The sequence below is a fragment of the Typopeltis vanoorti genome, chromosome 20 (assembly GCF_054136105.1).
Source record: "Typopeltis vanoorti isolate ZY-2024b chromosome 20, IOZ_Tvanoo_1.0, whole genome shotgun sequence".
NCBI classification, from domain to species: domain Eukaryota; kingdom Metazoa; phylum Arthropoda; class Arachnida; order Uropygi; family Thelyphonidae; genus Typopeltis; species Typopeltis vanoorti.
Window position 1 is genome coordinate 80,382,551 of NC_143568.1, and position 21,051 is coordinate 80,403,601.

The window sequence follows — 21,051 nt, forward strand, 5'->3', positions numbered from 1 at the left end:
TGGGTGAAAAGTGTTCTACAGTAAACGAAATTTAGAAAAAGGTATGGTGTTACCAAAATGAGAACTGACACCTACAGTGTATATGGAAGGAGATGATTAAGATAAGGTCAAAGGTGTTAGCCGAATGTGAGACTTATTTGGTATTCTGGAAGGTACATGGCCTATTTGTGTTAAACCACTGGTAACACAAAAACCTCTGAAGAAAAGCCACTAAGTTGTAAACACTGAAATTCTAAAGATGTGCAAGAGAAAAGGTAACGTTAGAGATGGATAATCAAGGGGAGAGAGAGATCAGTGCTTATAAGAATTGGTACTATAAAGTGTGGCAAGGGAAGTTTGAAACATAGATAAATGGGAGGGATTCAAGGTTTAGCATTTTCTGATGTAAGACGTCAGACCTAATGAATTCACACATGAGATTCTTGTGACTTCTGGAATAACATAATGTTTAGTTTGGACAGCAGATAATTAGGTCAAGCAATAATGTTACATAATAGCAGGTCTGGTTTAGGTGAATGTAAGTGATGTACATCATTAGGATTGCTGTTAACATAAAATTTGGTATGAATTTCTTAATTTTTTTTTTTTTTTTTTTTAGTTTGAATACATCACAATAAGGATTTCATAAATAGGAAGATTTTTCTTATCTATTTCTCATTATCTGATGTTCACTGTGTACTTGTTGACTTATATCTTTCATTTCTTTATTTAACTTAATATTACTCGCAAAATTTTAACCATTACAGTCATCCACTTTGCTTAAAATATTATGACTCAATGTGATAATTACTTATTAGGTAAAACTAGTAATTTAGTCAGGCATTAAATTTTGCAATGAATTGAAAAAACAATTTAAATGGCAGCCCTAAAAATTACCAGAGATAAAAGGATATCGATGTCGTGTCCACATTCTTCAGGTTATACCAAAATTACTCCAAAAATGATTAATCTAGCATATGCTGAATTAAATATTCTTGAATCATCATCACATACATAGGTAAAAAGCTGCACAATTTTATTTAAAAAAGGACACAAACATCTAATTAGGCTGATACATTACAGCAAGATGTTGTTCTGACCATGTAATGAAACCCATTACAGGAAGGATGGAAAAGTATCCATCTGCTTCATCATATCAGATCTGGTATGAGAGCGAGATTCAAGAAGCATGTTACATTCTCATTCATCAGCCTAACCTCAATAAAAATCATGGTTTAAAAATATATAAAATTTGCATTACTCTTATTTGTAGAGTCTACAACACCATACGAATTATAACTCATGGTATACTAACACAAAAAATGTTTTGAACTCCTTAACTTCCTGGTCTCCAACAAACCTTGTTAATTTTAGGTCATCAACTAATTAGCCCACACAACTAATATTAATAAAAATCTTAGGATCTTACCTACCTTTCTTCAATTCAGTACACTGGCTACTTCACAATGTATCAAAAACTAAGGATTTTTAGTAATTTGAATTCTTACATTCAGATGACTGTAGCAGTTATCAGCTTCTACTATAATATAAGTACTACTTCAGGCACATCTGAAATGATCCTGCCCAATTTTTCCTTTTTCTTATTTAAATTAGACATCATGCTAAGTATGTATTAGTCATAATGCTTTCGATGTTCTTTAAAGTGTTAATGACATAATAAAGAATTATACTATCCATAAAAATTTGGAAATGTATAAACATAATAGTATGCTGAACAGGAAGGGCTGCGTAATCAAGGATTACCATTCTAGAGACTAATCATGATACTTTTAGAATCAGTGACACTTATCAGGGCAATTACTAGAATCATATTTGGCAATGAAAATCATCTAGTCCTTCCACAGGCATTCAGCATCACAACAGATTCAAATCTCAGGGCATACTAGTTGCAAAACAGACATATTTACTGGACAACTCAGAACAGCAATGTTTCAATGACAGTTAGCCAAACCACTTCACTGATGAAATATTTACAAAATTCAGTGGCCAATTACCAATAGTCACATGAAGCAATGCTAGAAATTGATGTAGCAAAGCAATATAGTGGGGTAAATGTAATCAGGAAATTAATTAGTACTTTTAGGAAGTTTTGAATGAATAGTTCCTGTTCAATTTTCATTTCTGAATTCAAATCTAGCACATGTTTCATCATATGCTAGGTTAATCATTTCTGGAGTAATTTCAATATAATTCATTACACTTTTTTTGACAATTTCTGTTATTTTTAAGTGAAGCTTGTTGCAATTTCTATAGTAAAATTTTGGAACAAATTGCTTGAAATTATTTTAAGATATTTCTGCTTTATTATTTCAGCTAACTACCATCCTATAGTCAACTTCCTACTCTCTAATTGGATAGCTAGTTTTCCTGCTAGTAGATAACTATGTATCATGGTAGATCACTTTCTCTCTCTTCAGATTTCTACAATGTCAGATGGACTTGGTGCCATGTCCTAAAATATTCTCTTTCTTCAATACATAAATCATCATCTGTCACTGACCAATAAACCTAACCCTAAACAGAGATTTGCACATGACAATATACTCCATTTTGCCAACTCATTTGAATGAATAAATACCTCTTCTTCAATAATGAGAATAATTTGATCACTACCAATGCTACCAATTCTCATTTTTACCATCTTTCTTGTATAAAATATTTTCTCAAATTCACCTTGTCGTACTTCTTAATAATAGCTAGATCAAATCCTTCTGACACATGTAGCCTATCCTAACACAAACACACATTATTATTATTACCTATGACCCCATGGAGTCAAAGACTCATCTGGGAGGTTCTTTTATTATACACACAACTCATCATACCATGCTTTTAAACACACTCAAATTCTCTGCAGACACCACACTCTCAGGCAAGGCATTCCATTCATTCACAACTCTGCATGAAAAAACCCACCTCTCACTCCCCTACTCACACCCTCTTTATACAGTTTCCAGCGATGACCTCTGGTTCTCCCCTGATCTCCCACTATTTTCTGTAGAACCTCTCCAGCACTGATCCTATAACAACCCCTTACTAACTTGTAGGTCTCTATCATATCTCCCCTCTTCCTCCTATCCACCAGACTCTGCAAGTTGCATCTACTCAATCTTTCCTCATACTCGACATTTCAGAAGTTAGAAACTACTTAGTCAGTCGCCTCTGGACCTTCTCCAACATCTCTTCGTCCTTCTGAAAACCAGGTGACCAAATTTGGGCACAATAGTCCATGTGTGGCCTAATCAAAGCCTTATACAACGGAACAAGAATCTTCCTACTTCTACAAGTCAGTGTCCTCTGCATCATTCCCAGAAGCCTTTGTGTTGTCTTCACAATTTTGGCTATGTGTCCCCTAAATTTCAGATCCTTATCTACTATCATTCGAAGATCTCTTAATTCCTCTACCTCTGACAATATATCCTCACCAAGCATAAATTCTGCATCCCATTTTTGATTTCCAAAATTTAAAACTTTACATTTTGCAATATTGAACTCACATTCCTATTTCCATGCCCAATCACTGAATTTATTCAAGTCTTCTTGTAAGGCCACAACATCTTCTCTACTCTTCACAGTTCGTCCCAACTTTTCATCATCATCAAACAACTGAATATCTCCATCCAAATCTTCACCAATATCATTAAAATACAAGTTAAACAGTAATGGCCCTAAAACCAATCCCCTTAGGCACACCACTAGTGACTTTTATTTTCCTGGATATCGCTCCCCCATACACAACTTGTTGATACCTATCAGATAGCCAGTCTCCAATCCAATGCACCAATCTAATATCCAACCCCATCCGCTCTAGTTTGACTATCAACTTATCATGTGGTAATCTATCAAAAGTCTTTGTGAAATCTAAGTATATTACTGTGTATCCTTCTCCTTTGTCCAAGGAAAGTCACCTTATTGTAATAAGCAAGTAGATTACTAAAATATGACGTCCCTTTAGCAAATCCATGCTGTCTATCAAAGATAATACCAATGTCTATCAAAGATAATACCATCAACCCAATTCTGGATCCTAGTTCTCAAGCTTCTCCAACAACTTAACCACAACACATGACACACAGATAGGCCTATAGTTTGATGCTTGAGTTCTATCAACTCCTTTATGAAGCGACACAATCTTACCCTCCTTAGGAACTTGACCCAGCACAAGACTCCTATTAAAAAAATATGTCAAGGCCGGCGTCAACTCCCTGCCACATTCCTTCAGAATATGTGGTGATATATTATCAAGTCCCAGAATATGTGGCGATATATTATCAATTCCCACAGCCTTAACATCTAGTTTGCTCAACTCTCCATACACCTCTTGCTCACTTACAGTCAGCCTCTCCTCCCCATCATCAACTGCTCTCAGTCTCTCCTGAAGTCACATTCACAAGATCGAAAGACCTTTATGAACTGCTCATTAAGTATCTTCACCACATCTTCTGCAACAGCTGTCATTATACCATTTTCTCCAATCAATGTCATCCTTCCATAATCACTCTTTCTTTTGCTGGCTACATATCGAAAGAACTCCTTAGGATTCTTTTTGGCTTCATTAGCTAACTGCTGTTCATACTTCACTTTTGCTACCCTTACCAGCCAAGTCACCCACCTTGCCTGGTCTTTGTAATCCTCACGGAAATGGTTATTTCCCCTTCTCTTATGCTATCTCCATAATGCCCTTTTTCTCTGTATTGCATGCTCTTTATTCATCCATTTCACACCTACCTTATTTAACCTTCTCACCCTTGGAATACATTTAGACATTGCATCTACTAGATAGTTCTTGAAAATCCCCTAAGCGGCATTGATCTATTTTCCAGCTAACTCCTCATTCTATGCTACACCTGCAAGATATCTCCTGAGCTCTTCATAATCACCTCCTTGTAGTTCCACATATACCTTTATCTCACAGAGGTCCTCACACTGCTGGCAACCACCCAGGTAATCACCTCATGGTCACTCTCACCAATTGGTGGGTGATTTGACAACTCATTTATAATTACATCCTCTGATGAGATGACCAAATCCAAGACCCTCAAATCTTCGTGTGCCCTCTGTTACATACTGTCTGAGGTAGTTATCCCTCAAAAACTCAAGAAGCTCATTTTCTTTACTTCCAGTTGCTATCTCATCATTCCAGTCTATCTATATTGCCACAATTAAAATCACCCATAATGATCACTCTTTTCTTATTTGCTTGGCTAATTTAATTATACATTTCATTATCACTACCATCCACAATATCTGGTCTATAACAACATCCAACCAATATTTCATTCCATTCATCTCTATCTCACACCATACTGCCTCAAAACCACTGGCACTATTTCCCTCTTGCATCTCTACTTTTTATGGACATAACTCTTTCTCTATCATCAATAGCACACCGTTCCTTTTTACCTCTTCCATCCTCACGAAAAGCACCATGTCTCACTTATTCCAACAATTTTTGGGTGAACAGATTCAATTAGTGCAACCATTTCATCTGCACGGTAGAAGTGTTTCTTACACTTCTACCATTTGTATACAAACACAACAGCTCATTCCTAGATCTACAGCTAGTTCCACTGATACCACTCATTCGATATGATCTCTCCATGCTCAACTGGGGCCATTTCACTTTCTGGTTATTCATTTTAGAACCCTCTTCAATTCCAACTGTTTTCTCTTGATCCCAGGTCATCCCATTCCTTTCCTGTCTACACATGCTCTCACATCCTCTTCGAGCATCCACCTTTCTCACGCTGTGTACCCGTCCACTTGAGCCTCCCCATTCCTCTTGCACACTCATTCTCCCATTTTCCATACTCATGCCACTCATTTTCTCATTCATAACCACCTCTTCAATCTCTCCTGCACTTCCACATCACTTCCCACTTGATCTGATTCATTCTCTGTACTCACTTTTTGACCTTCCAGCAGCAGTCTCTCAAAGCGACTCACACCATAACCACTCAACTGCAGTCCATCTCTCTTATATAGTTCACTTCATACTTCAAACTCATTCCACACATTAACAAAATGTATTGCTTTCTCCTCACACATTTCAGCTAACATATCATTCATCAACAGATTCCTCTGAATCTAAAAAAACTGGTGCAATTTCATGCTCAAAACATTACTTTTTCTTTGTTCATCTGCTAACTCTGTATAAATCTGTCAAACTTTAAAATAATGGTTCCGTGTTTGGATGGTGCACCAAAAGCCTTTCTAAAAGTCCATGATGCTATCCAGAAATTCCTCTCTTAATGATTCACTTCAACTACTATCTAACAGACAGTATTTTTCTATTGTCTTTTCTATATATATATATATTTCAATGGATAGTGTGCCAGAAAATTGATGTCCATCATCATTCTGATTTTCACCAAGCCTGCTGAAAACTTTATGAGCAGCGGATTCCCAACATGGTTTTTGTAGTCCAAATACCTGGTGAACTTGATTCTCCTTTACGCTTTTGTTATATCTGTCGCTATTTTCTGAAGTAGCCTCTGGCTTTCACCATAAACCTTTCCATCACAACTACAATAGCCAGCAATTCAACAATATAAATATGTTCCAACTCCCCTAACTCCTTCCCTCATGTGACAGTGGTGTTCTATAGTTTGCAAATATGGGAATATTATGAAAAAATTAATACAAAAAGAGAAAACAAGCAATGGCATTTACTAGCTGGGCTATCAAAACAAGGTAGTAATTTACTAATATTGTATGATTCTGTCCTTGATGAATTAACTATATAGTAGTATTAAACATTTGTGGCAAATGGAATGGTTAATCTTAATAATTTTCAACATGCTTAAATATCTATTTGAAATAAAATTATGTTCATTTCATAATTTCCTAAATGCCACCAAATATTTCCTATTTCATATTAGTTTATATATATTCCAAAATCAGGGAAAAAAGTTCTATATATCACTAACAGAATCAATGTTTCTTTTCAGAAAAGAAAAAGCACCTGACTATTATTTATTATAATATCAAAATGCATGTCACAAACCTAACTGGCTTTAAAACTATGGTGATGTAAGACTGCCAGTGTACAATGGAGATATAGCAAAAACCTTAGAATAGAGGAAAAAAAAAACCTGCATGCTAGTTTCACAAGGAAAAGATTTTTTTTTAAATTAGAAAAAAAAAAAAAAAAGGTTAGTGTCAACAAGCTCATTCCTAGCGACAGTTTTAGAAAAGAAAAAAATGCAGAGTACGAAGAAAAGAAACTTACATGGAGAGAAGAGATCGTTATCAGAGGTTAGTGCACTATATGGCAGAGGTTCTCCTAGGGTAGGAGGAGCATGGGATTGTTGTGATGGTGGTGGTGCTTGCTGTTGTTGCTGCAACTGTTGATGTTGATGCTGTTTCTTACGCTTTAAGCGAAAAGAAGATCTTTTATGTTTGTATTTCATGCGGTGAGCAGATTTAAAACGGGGATCTTCTTCATCAGAAAGATCGCTGCCCTCTGAGGGCGAGTTGTTTCCACTTCCACGCACTGTAAATGCAGTAAAAGTGAAAGCAGGAATCTATCAATGCTAATAGAAATAATACATCTTTATTGGATTTTTTTTTTTTTTTGGAAGAAATGCTATCAACTACATATACAAATGTTTGTCCAAATCACATTTAGCTATAGCCATATTCTTAATTTAAAATTTTCTTGTAAATCATTGACTGAGAGTATGATTGTTAATGATTCAATTTTCTATTTAAGTATATAATTTTAAAACATTATAAACATATTCATATGTAAATAACATTTCTGACTACAGGCAGGGCAGATCAATCATCTGAAACATGCTTTGTAAAAAAAAGAAGAAGAAAGAACTTAAAAAACATGCATCATTTATAGTTTGTGATATTCCAAGCTGTAATTCACATCCAATGGAAATATGCTTTAACATACACTCTATTAAAAATCAATTACCATTTCCAACAATGTTGGAAATGTTAGTTAACATTTTGTGGATATAAATACATGACGTAAAAACATCTTAGTAATAAACCAATATTCCAATTACAAATGTTGTGGCCTAATTTAATAATGTATAATTCTATTATGATGGAAGGCTAATTCAAAATAAACAACTTTTCATTAACTTCTGCAGTTTAATTTTAACATATATAACAGACAAAGCTTTGGAAGTGGTAGTTTCAGAAAGTAAGAAAGGAAAGACTTACCTTTATTTTAAATAAACTCTGCGAAGCATGGTGAAGATACATTACTGAAAAAGCACTTCTGTCATTAAACCTCCCCCCCAACTTTTTATATACAAGCAAAGAATCTTCTATGTATGCATATAATGAAATCCATATGAGTGATCTTGAGTCTAATTAAAAATCCTGGACAAATCATGCAAGTTTGAATTCCACTATGGTAATTCTTCCCAGCAGTATTCATTAAAAACAGAGTATCAAAAATATAGGGAATACAGAAAATAAAATAAAATAAAAAAAAAACTGAAAAAATTTGAACTCATAGGAATGTGTTTTCTTGGACACACTCCAAAGCTCTATGAATTAAGAGATGGGGGTTTTCAAGTAAATTAGCAAGGACTTCATTACCAGCATGAATTGTTTCCTTTATGCTAGAGATCATTATTCCTGTTAAGAACTGAAAAATTAATTTTAGTGTTCTATTGATGAATCTTGTGAAGGAGTGGCAGTTTTATATCAAAGTAATATATTTTTCGCCCCAGAAATTGGATTTTTCACCTACAAATCAGACAATACTGTGGAATATAACACACAATTAACAAAACATGCCGACATCGCAATGTTAGTCATTTTGGCTATAATTCTGTATAAACAAACCATTCCAATATCAAAAATAGTGCATTTAGCTGAGAAATAATTACTGTTATTTTCAGTTACAGCTACAGTGTAAGAATCTCTCTATTGTTTTGACTATCTACACCTATTTGGATTTTAAAAGCTTGAGTGAGAGTTCTTACTGAGGCATTCTCAGTAAAAGCTGACTTTTACTGGGAATGCCTCAGTGGTTCCTGCTCCACATCTCACCCTTGTTTTACTACCATCATACATGTTTTGTACATGATGTACATACTTCTCTGGAATCATTTTCTTCCTGATGCTTCTCCATATCTCTTTTCTTGGAACTCTATCCAAGGCCTTTTCCAAATCAACAAAGACTAGAAACAGTTCCATGTTACTTTCCCAGTACCTTTCTATTAGCTGTCTCAGAGAAAAAAGATGGCATCAACTGTTCCCCCGACCAGGCATAAACCCAAATTGCTCTTCACTAATTGACATAAAGACTCAATCTCTTCTCAATTACATTTTTCCATACCTTCATAGTATGACTCATAAGTTTAATTCCTCTGTAGTTGTCACAGGGCTGGATATCACTGTTGTTCTTATATTCTGAAACCAGTATACTCTCTTTCCAAACTTCTGGCATTTTCTCAGTTTCAATGATTGTGTTAAAGGCATCCATTAATAGTCACGCCCAATTCACCTAGACATTTCCAAACTTTTGCAGCAACGTTATCAAGTCCAACTGCCTTTGCATTTTTCATCTTTCTCAGTGCTTCCTCCACTTCCAATTCTTGTTATGTTAGGAATTGGTCTCATGACCAGATCTCCATCATTTTGAATATCTCCATTTATTTTATTCATTAATTTTTCCCAAAATACTCTTTGCATCTATCTAACACATCCATTTCTTCAGACAGAATAGTATCATCCTCTCCCTTAATCATCCTGGCATTACAATAATATAATCTTGAAAAATATTATGAAGATCATCAATGCAAAAATAAAGAAAAAGTAAAAAGGCAGGATTTTTTTTTTTTTTTTTGCAGGAGAAGGAGGGGAGGGGGGAATTGATGCAACACAATCACAGCAAAGTGAAAGCAGAGTTAGATGTGTTACAGCTTGGCAAAAGATCAAATGCCATTTGGACATGATGCAAGTGTCTGGTTTTTGCACTTTTAAAATCAGAGATATTTGCCTAAAATTATTACAATCTTCAGTAAAAATACAAAAAGAAAGATGGAGAATTGAATGAAAGCTAATCATAATATGCTTGATATACAGCATACTACACATCTTTGAGAACTAGGGCTTGGAAAGAGGCTGAGTCAAATGGGACATGCAAATTCTATATAAACAAGAATTCTTTTTAGCAATGCATTTAAGTGCAAATGTTTAGATCAGAAAACAATAATCCATCTAAGAAAATGAACTACAGAAATCATGAAGACACCATACTAGAAATTCTTATAAAAAGATAATTTGGATGAAAGTGTCATTCCATAGGAGAAGAAAGTAATGCTAGACAGAGATCTGAATTGTCCAAAATACAAACAACATCCACAATATATTAGAAAGGTCACTACTGAGGAAGACAGGCATATTTGGCGAATGGTTAATAAGATGACTGTTACAGTTTGCAATATCACTGGGAATATATGGTAAATATCTAAGCATCTGTATCTGTCGAATCGGTGCAGATTAAAAAGGGAACGAAGTTTAATTTGTAAACATTAAATTTGTTTCCCACTGATGACTTTTCATGGTAGTTGTTAAAGCTGAGTTGAAACTGTGAAGAACATGAAATATACAATAATGAATTCTTTATTAAGTCATACACTTTTGTGTAACTCTCTGTGATGTGTCTTAACTGAAAACATCACTCATATTGCTTACTAGAAGAAATTAAGAACATGAACAGTGCTTTCCTATTAATTGTTTCTCTTCAAAACTTCTCTTTCACTTAAGTGAAATATTAGTGCAAAATGAAATCAGTTATTTATAAGTATCTGTTTTCATTAAGCTGCAATATAAATACAAGTAAACCAACTCATCTTCCCATCATAATGTTCTTGACATTTTATGGAAGCAAAGAAAGAGGATATATTTTACAGTTTCATAAATTAGATTTCTTTTCAGACCCCCCCCCCTCTCTTGAAATCAAACCAAAACAGATCGAAAATCTATTTACAGTGGAAAATATATACAGTTAAATGAATAAACCAAGCTACTTTATAGTGTAACTTGAATCGAAAGCTTCAACTTAACTTTGTAAACCTTTCAATATATTTTTGACTAGGAGCTCTGCAAATTAATGTTCAACAAGTAAAATATTAAACCTTCAACAAAGCCGAATTGGTATTGTACAGTTTAATAACATTACTATTTCACATTTTAAAAGTAATAAAAACAAAAATTACTTATATCATTAACCTGAGAGAGAATATCTTGCTAATTGAAGACATGACATGAAAAAAATACATCCAGATGTATAGAATAGGATTCCATATTATACATTGCCAAGTCATACAAATTATCTTATGCTCATCACTACATGGGAGGGGGGAAAAACTACTGTAAAATCAATCAGAGATGATAAATAAGATATCAAAACTGAAGATAAAGCTAGATGTCAGGAGTAATTATTTAGAAAGGCTGCTAATTGAAACAAGCAACAGCAGCACACCGGTAAGAAAGCATTCAAGAAGAATGCAATCAGGAGAACATATCAATCACTACAGAGCTCAGACTTTTTAATGAATGAGATTACCATAAAAACAGAGGATATATATATATATATATATATATATATGCAAGATCTGGCATAGTAATGAAATAGAGTAGCATCCTTCAGTGGATTGTTTGCTGACAACTAGTTTGATCACAATAAATAAGCAAGTTACATGTAAAAGACCATATAGCTACTTGGGAAATTGATAAAGATCTACTCAGTCTTTTTTGGTAATTGATAAGGAAGGTATTATATTCAATGAGGATTTCTAATAGATCTGCAGTACTGCTCTCTTGGCATATGAGATATCTGTACATTCCTATATACTAAGGTTTTGGAGGGAGAGAAACGAAATGCCTCTCTCTCTCTCTCTTTTTTTTTTTTTTTTTTTTTTTTTTTTTTTTTTTTTTGTGTGTGTGTGTGCGTCATTGCAGACGGTAACAATATTGCTGAATGTGTCTGCCTGTGAGTGTGCATTTTGGTTTTCTGCAAAGTAAAAGGAAGGATCAATCAAGATATGAGGGACGACAGGATATAACTTTATTTATTTATTTATTTTTAATCTCCCTATGATGATGATGAAGAGAGCAAGAAAACTGGCTGCTAAATAGAATTAAAAGCATTTTTAGCATACAAAAGTACTGAACACATGCTCTGATAGAATACTGAGAAAAATGTAGGAAAGTCAAACAATATATAAAACTAGCTCAACAAAAGTCACGGAAAGACTTTTGATGAGATGAAAAATATCATGAACATGGCAAAATGTTCTTTTGGCTATTAAAACAGTTTAGAAATGGAGGGGGGAAAAAACTACTGTAAAATCAATCAGAGATGATAAATAAGATATCAAAACTGAAGATAAAGCTAGATGTCAGGAGTAATTATTTAGAAAGGCTGCTAATTGAAACAAGCAACAGCAGCACACCGGTAAGAAAGCATTCAAGAAGAATGCAATCAGGAGAACATATCAATACTAGAGATAGAAAATGCCATCAAAAACCTGAAAAATTTGGAATAGCAGTTGCAGTAGATGATATTAAAACAGAAATGCTCAAATATGAAGGAATAAAAGATTTACAGTAGCTACACTTTATAATTCAGAAAGCCTGGTAAAAAGGTCAAATTCCAGATGATTGAAGTACAGCTCATAGTACACATCTATAAAAAGGGAAATAAACTGAATGTAACAGAGGAATTTTTATACAGAGTGTCCTTGGAAAAATCTATGCAATACTTAACAAAAAAGTTAACAAAAATTTGGAAGGGAAACTTGGAGAAGAATAAGATTAGGCCAAATAGGTATCATCAAGATTAAATTTTATGTCATAGTTGAGAAATCATAGAACATGGATCTGGAAAAGATATATGACAAAGTACCAAGAGAAAAGTTGTCCAAAAGACTACAATCATATGATGTAAACAGGACAAGTTGTAGTTAAAACTGAAGGCACAGAAAGATGGTTTGATGTTAAATCAGGTGTGAGACAAGGGAGCACATTATATCCATGTTATTCATTGTCTATATCAGGGGTTCCCAACCTGGGGTACCAGTACCCCCCTGGTGTGTGTGGGGGGTACGGTGAATAGCAGGTAAATAAGTATATTATGCTATTAATATATTCCAAAAATAGTTATGTTATCAACATTTCTGGGCTATTCCGTGTTGGTACTATCTGTCAGCCACACCAGCAACATTTCAGGTCTCTTTTCGGACACAGTGAGGTTGCATAGACTTTTTTCTTATTGCAGGGTCCGATAACTCAAAATGCCCAGTTAAGATTCAAGATAGGTAATGAAATTGCCAGTTCGGCACTACCTCGAGGCTTGCCTCTGCACCTCCTTGCATGAGTGTGACGTACTGTATGGTACACACTCCGACTGCTTCATTTCGACATACTCACAGTACACACGTTTTAGTGATAAACATAGGTTAGCTGAATTACTTTTGCCGACTAAATTTTAATCTAATTGTAAGTAGTTTATAGTTTATTTTTAGCATATTCTAAAAATGAAAGGATAGATCAAGATTTAAATACATTAAAATATTATTTATTTTTTAGCTTATTTTTAAAATGAAAGATTAGATCAGGATTTATATACAAAAAAATATTATTTTTGCAGACCCAAGGAATGACCACGCCAAAGAAACATTGTTACCAAGATTTAGATGTGCAATATGGTTTTACTTTTGTGCTTGACAAAGAAGGTGTGCAAAATCCGCAGTGCTTCATTTGCCCCAAGATATTCAGCAATGGCAGTATGAAGCCATCAAAACCGAGAGAGCATCTTCAGAATGTTCATCCCGAACATTCTAACGAGTCAGAGTCCTCATTTAGAATAAAACGAGCATGATTTAGTAAGAATATCACACTTCATGACCATGGATTTATTACCCTGAGGAAGCCAGCACTGGAGGCCAGTTATCGCATCGAGGGTAGCCAAAGAAAAGAAACCACATACAATTGTTGAGACATTAGTGAAGCCATGTGCTATGGACATGGTTGAGTTGATGTGTGGTAAAGAAGCAAAAGAGAAAATTGCACAAATACCATTATCAAATAATACAATTTGATTTTGATTCAAGAAATCAAAATCAGATTTTGATCCGATCTGAGAAATGTCAGAAGACATACGTGTACAGATAGTGGAGGAAATCAAGAAAAGTCCAGCAAGAATTAGTTTACAGTTGGATGAATCAACTGATGTCTCTGACTGCGCAAACTTCTTGTTTTTACTAGATATATACATCGGAATGAAATAAAAGAGGAATTTCTTTTTTGTAAACCCTTGAAAGAAACAACAAAGGCAGTGGACATTATGAATTTGGTGAATGATTTTTTTGATTCAAATGGCCTTTCATGGGAATTAGTAGAATCTATTTGTACTGACGGTTCTCCCGCTATGTTGGGGAAAAAAATCAGGTTTCACCGCTTTAGTTAAAGAAATCAACCGAAATATTTTTACATGCCATTGCATCCTTCACCGATATGCTTTAGCATCTAAAACATTTCCACATAATTTGAAAGCCGTTTTGGATGTTGTTGTTCAAGTTGTGAATTTTATCAAAGCAAAAGCATTGAATCACAGTGTGTTTAAATCTTTGTGTGAAGAGGTTGGAGCAGATCATATCGTACTGCTGCTTCATACAGAAATACGATGGTTATCTAGAGGAAATGTTTTAAGAAGGGTTTTTGAACTTAGAAATTTAATTGAAATTTTTTTAGTCAAAAAAGAATCTGCTTTTGCTTCATATTTCAAAGATCCAAACTTTGAGATTTCTCTGGCTTATCTTACTGATGTATTTGGAATTTTTAATTCTGTGAACATTTCACTGCAAGGTACAGATGTCATTCTTGCCGAGGCTGAATTAAAGATACAATCGTTTCAAGAAAAATTGACTCTCCGGGAAAGAAGGGTGGAGTTAGATAACTTTGCCAATTTCAAATCTCTTGAAGAAATCACTTCAGATCCAACATATGAACTAAAACAAGAAGTTCGTGATAGCATTCTATTGCATTTAAAAACTTTGAAAGAGGCACTTGCAAGAATAATTCTTTCTGACCAAATGAATGAAGTCTGGATACGTAACCCTTTTCATATTGATTTAGAAAAAATCGTTGACAACGACCCAGTGAAAGATGAGCTAATTGATCTCCACAATAACAAGAAACTGCAAACTGAATTCCAATCAATGAAGTTACAAAATTTTTGGTGTACAAAAATCTTGTAACTGAGAATCCTGATTCACAGTTCTGTCTTCAATCAAGTCCAAAGCAAGAAACAAACTGGAGCCTGAACATGATATGCGGGTATCTATTTCAAAAACTGTACCAAGAATAAAACTGTCAGTGGATAAGAAACAGAATCAAGGGTCTCACTAGTCGATTTTACTGCAGTTTAATAAAGATTTTACAATTTTATGATAATGTAATTGATTTATTTACTGAATAAAGCATTTATGAAAACTTAATTACTGTTTATTTCTTATATTCTTTGAATCTGTATGGTAAACTTAAGAATTTATTTCTTATTATAATGAATAGGAGGTACCGGATAATTTACTAAAAGCCAAGGGGGTATGGGGACCAAAAAGGTTGGGAACCCCTGGTCTATATCGTCTATATCAATGACATTGTTTAGAAAAGTGACATTAAATCTAATATCAAAATGGGAGATGGTAATCTCAGTTCTTTACTTTATGCAGATGATGTTATACCCATAAATAAATCCAGAAGAAGTTTATACAATTCCCTAACTAATATCAGCTGTAATAAATTTGGTATGAAACTCAGCTATAAAAACACAAAGACTATGAAAAACATCACTGCATCTCGAATGGAGAACATATAGAAGTACAACATTTCAGCAATTTAGTCACAATTTGTAGTGAAGATGTTAAACTAAATGAGGAAATAGGGAACAGACTTAGCTAAGTTGGTATGGTAGGAAGTAAATGAATAAATTTATATGGATTAAGAGAGAAACTGGTCAAACCAGTAAACTAGGTGTACAGAAGACAGTGTTTAAACATATTTTTTTTTATTGATCTGAGATCTTGCTAGAAATAAAACAATTAAAGACATGAAACCACATATATAAGCATTATGAGAAAGATTAGAGTGAGCAGATGATATCAATGGCGGAATCATAATAAGAAAACAAAAGGAGAAACTTGGTAATGCTAACATTCAGTAGTGTGTGCAAGTAGACCCATAGGAAAATCAAGATTTAAGTGGAAGAAATGCCTTAGAACACTAAAATATAAGATCTGATGATAATGAAGACCTGACAGATAACAGATTAAGTGAAGATTTACAAATGCACAAGAGATCATTTGTTTTCATGTACCAGAAGTGTAACTAAGACTGCACATACAACATATTCTGTAGGCTTAATGGATTAAAACAGATGTTAAATCCTTCCAATATTTCACATCAATCATAGAGACATCTTTAGGGAGTACAATATAACACACACACACACACACACAGGCAATACAAAACTAAGTAGACAAAAGAGTCAAGTCCTAATTATGTACGACACCCTCTGAGTGCTTGCTGAAGGCCTCAGTTGTAATATAGGATCTCTGAGGATTGCTTCTCATATACAATTGTATGTGGTTTCCAGATACACTTTTCATAAAATCAAGACAATTCTGACAGCAAATCTTCATTATATGCTTTCCTTCATAGTTACTCAGCATTTGGCATTTATTATGCCAAACACTGGGTGACTTAAGAGGCGAGTGACCAAGATGATAGCAGGTCTATGGAATGAACCTTATGAGAACAGGTTGAAGATTTGTGGGTTGCAGAAATTGGTTGATAGGCAGAAAAGGGGTGATATGATTGAGAATTACTGAAAGGTTTCTATAGGATTAATTCAGAAAATATTTTTCAGAACAGGATTGGTGGTGGGAGGACTAGGGGCTATCCATGGAAACTGGGCAAGAGTGTGGTTAGCAAAGGTGTTAGAACTAGATTTTTTACTTGGAGAGTGGTGAAAGAGTGGAATAAGCACCCAGAGTCTGTTGTGGGTGCCATGATTGTGAATGAGTTCAAGGCAAAGTATGATAGATACTGTGTGGATGTTGAACAGTTGTTCTTGACATGATGTTTAGGGCCTCCCTCGATGAGTCTCTAAGGACTCCTTGGAGTTGCCCGTAATTATAAAAAAAAAATGAAGAACTGCTCACCCAAGTTGGTTTGAGCTTGATTTCAAATAACATCAACAGCTAAATGTCTCAGTCATTAGGATTAATTATCTAGAAGCTCGCTTTCCTTTTAGATGGGCAAAAAATATTTTTTACCAGAAGAGTTAATACTTGATTTCTCATTTTTAGTTTATTCATGTTATTTCCTGATAATGCAAAATGGGGTATTTCATAAAACTAGTCAAAATAAAAGCATAGTTTCTGTTTGACATCTTTGCAGTTTTATACCAGAAAAAATAGTTCAAAGAAAATTCTGCTTAAAGAACACTGGCTTAATGATGGCAAAATTACTTATCTGTGATGGCGTGAAATGCTATTCTTATTTTCACTTTTGGTGTCTAGAGTCTTAGAAACAATTTATTTTTTATTTATTTAGTAGTGAACTAGTTGATTTACAGCTAGCTAATCTCTGACATGTATTCTTGGGATAAATGCATTATTAAGATTAGTGATTAAAGATGGATATCTCATTTTGGATTAGAGAGATTAGAGGTTTGCCACCAATTCTTGAAGTAATGGATAACAAAAACAGTGAGGAAAAGGCTTAAAATTTATTATATATATATATACACACACACGAGGGTGATCTGAAAAGTTCTTGGCCTTGACCATAGATAACAACACTATCGCCAAAATTTTTTTTCTCTCTGAGTTTGTACATCTGTTATAAGCATCCATGTGAAATTGCAAGTCATTCTCTCAAGTAGTTTGTTTTATACAGTTGTCTGAAGCAAAGGTTTGTCTGTATCCCTTCAAATTGATAAAATTGAGTATCGTGCAGTTATAAAATTCTTTGTAAAAGAAGGTTTAAGGCCAAAAGAAATTCATTTGAAGCTAATAAAATTTTATGGGCACTCTTCTCCTTCGTTTTTGACAAACAAAAAAAATGGGCTACTGAGTTTAAACATGGCTGTAACAGCTTTGAAGATGATCCATGTGAAGGACGTCCAAAAAGTGTAACAACAGAAATCATTGATCAAGTGCATGATATGGTATTGGATGATCGGCAAGTCAAAGTGCGTGAAACTGCTGAGACTACAGGCATTTCAAAAGAACGTGTAGGATATATTTTGCATGAAGAATTGCATATGAAAAAGCTTTGTGCAAGATGGGTGCCATACTTGCTCACAGCAGATCAAAAATGCACTTGCATGAAAATCTCTGAACAGTGCTTGGAGAGTTTTAATAAGAATAAAACTGATTTTGTGCATCGATTTATTACTATTTTATTACTATGGATGAGACTTGGATTCACCATTACACAACAGAATCCAAACAGCAGTCAAAACAGTGGACAGAAGCCGGTTGTTCAGCGCCAAAGAAGACAAAGTCGGTTCCATCAACAGGAAAGGTCATGGCATCGGTGTTTTGGGATGCTAAAGGCATTTCATTAATTAATTATCTTGAAAATGGTAAAACAATAACTGGGGAATATTAATTTGACTTTTTAATCAGACCAGACAAAAAAATTCATAAGAAAAGACCCAGTTTGCAGGAAAAAAAATCATCTTTCATCAGGACAATGCACCTGCGCATAAGTGTTTTGGCAATGGGAAAATTAAGGGATCTGCACTATGAATTGTTGGAAGATCTACTCTATTTCCCAGATTTGGCTCCATCTGACTTCTATCTCTTCCCAAAACTAAAACGCTTCCTCGCTGGTCAGTGTTTTCTTCGAATCAAGAGGTGATTGCAGCTGTAGAGGGGTATTTTGCAGATCATAGTGAAAACCACTACAAAAATGGAATAATGGCGCTGGAGCATCCCTGGAATAAATGTATTAGTCTTAAGGGAGATTATGTTGAAAAATAAAAATAATTTTGAAATTATAAATTTGTTTTTTTTTCATTGTTAACTCAAGAATTTTTCAGACCACCCTCGTACGTTATGTATGTATGTATGTGTGTGTGTGTGTGTATATATATATATATATATATAAACTTGACATTATATTCTCTATTGTGATACTAGCATCATCAGAACAAAAAACACGAGGTAAACAATTATGTTAGTGTTACAGTGGAGAATATAAGATGTAGTTTTTAATAATTTTAATTCGCTTTCTTCAATGTTTTTTTACTACTAAATTGCATTAAAGGATATGTAACCTTAAAATCAAGAATCCATACTCTGTAGATCTTTAGATCATCATTAAGGTTCAACTGAGTGATTACTGCCTCAAAGGCTTTCTTAAATTTGTGTTCACAACAACAACATAAGGATTGGCCACCTTTCAATCAGTTCTGCATAAGATATTCCGGATGTCAGTAAATGTAAAATCATGCACTTGTGATTATACACAATATCATATTATATTGGTGAGATTTTGTTAGATCCATGTAGCTAAGATTGCAAACACAACTCAAAAGATAACTGCAATGTTGAAACTTTGCATGTAAAGATAAGGATGTCATTTTGCCTCTTTTACAAGGTGTTGAAAGTTTATTTTTCACTTGGTTAGAGTATAATAAATTTAGTTTAATCCTTTATCCAAGTGTGAGCAAACAAAGTTTGCGCCTGAAGTATCTTCAGGACTAGGGTAAGATGGTACAACACCAGGGCAACTTGTTGCAAAGGTGGAGCAAGCTACCAACACTCCTGTCTCAGTATCTCCTATAATGCAAAACACATCTCCTTGCGGATATGTCTAATGTTCTGCATTAAGGGAAGGGCCACTACCCAGACTAGTTTCGACCTTTATTGAGGTCTCTTCAGTGGGAGCCAGGTCCAAGCTGAGATACCAGGCAGAAGCATTCACAGGTCATCTCTACCTATAGGAGTTGCCAAATGGTGTGCCACCCTTTTTTAGGACCAGGGTAAGGTGGCGTTGTACCACCTTACCCTAGTCCTGAAGATACTTCAGGCGCAAACTTTGTTTGCTCACACTTGGATAAAGGATTAAACTAAATTTATTATACTCTAACTAAGTGAAAAATAAACTTTCAACATCTTTCTCTAAATTCACAGTAATTTATTAAAAAAGGGTGGCACACCATTTGGCAACTCCTATAGGTAGAGATGACCTGTGAATGCTTCTGCCTGGTATCTCAGCTTGGACCTGGCTCCCACTGAAGAGACCTCAATAAAGGTCGAAACTAGTCTGGGTAGTGGCCCTTCCCTTAATGCAGAACATTAGACATATCCGCAAGGAGATGTGTTTTGCATTATAGGAGATACTGAGACAGGAGTGTTGGTAGCTTGCTCCATCTTTTACAAGGTCTTGATAAGTACTCACTTGGACTATTGTGTGCAGGTCTGGTCTACTGGTTTCCGTTGTGATTCTGATACAGTGGAAGGATTGCAAAGTAAAAATAATATCAAGATTATGAAATACCGATTAAGAAGACAGACTGAGAATTAATTTGTACACACTAGCAAACAGGAGAAAGAGGGGATGATGTGATTGAGACTTAAAAACTTCTGAAAGGTCATACAGGATTTCAGTTCATGGAATTTTTTATTTTATGGAGGGGTAGGGAAAGGACAAGAAGGCATCCTTGGAAGATGAGAATGAATGATGCTAAGACGGGGGGTGAGATCAAGATTTTTTCTCTCAGAGTGGTGTGTAATCGGAATGGATTGCCATTGGATATTGTGAGTGCAAGCAGTGTGAATCATGAACAAGTATGATAGCTGGTGCGTGTAGTGTGTGGCCTCCTTCAATGGGTCCCTGACTCCCTGGAGATTACTCTTAATAATATCATTTATTACTTTTCATATTTATTAAATCTGATAGGCTGTGTTTTTATTTTAATATTCTGTTTCTTGCAACCTATATAAGGCAACATCTTAGGCAAGTCATACTAGTGAATGGACCTAGGGAAAAAAA

The 21,051-nt window shown here is 34.6% G+C and overlaps 1 protein-coding gene across 11 annotated transcripts in view; it reads right to left on the reverse strand.

The window, feature by feature from the left end:
• The window catches only part of RhoGAPp190 (Rho GTPase-activating protein 190), a 723,033-nt gene that overhangs the window by 188,442 nt on the left and 513,540 nt on the right, over positions 1 to 21,051 (reverse strand). For 9 of the 11 annotated variants that reach the window (XM_090410500.1, XM_090410505.1, XM_090410503.1 and 6 more), the window contains one exon: positions 7,232 to 7,495. The exons of the other annotated variants lie outside the window; for them this stretch is intronic. In XM_090410500.1, coding sequence (XP_090266626.1) covers positions 7,232 to 7,495 — 264 coding nt within the window. The remainder of the gene's footprint in view (positions 1 to 7,231; positions 7,496 to 21,051) is intronic. 11 annotated transcript variants of the gene reach the window in all.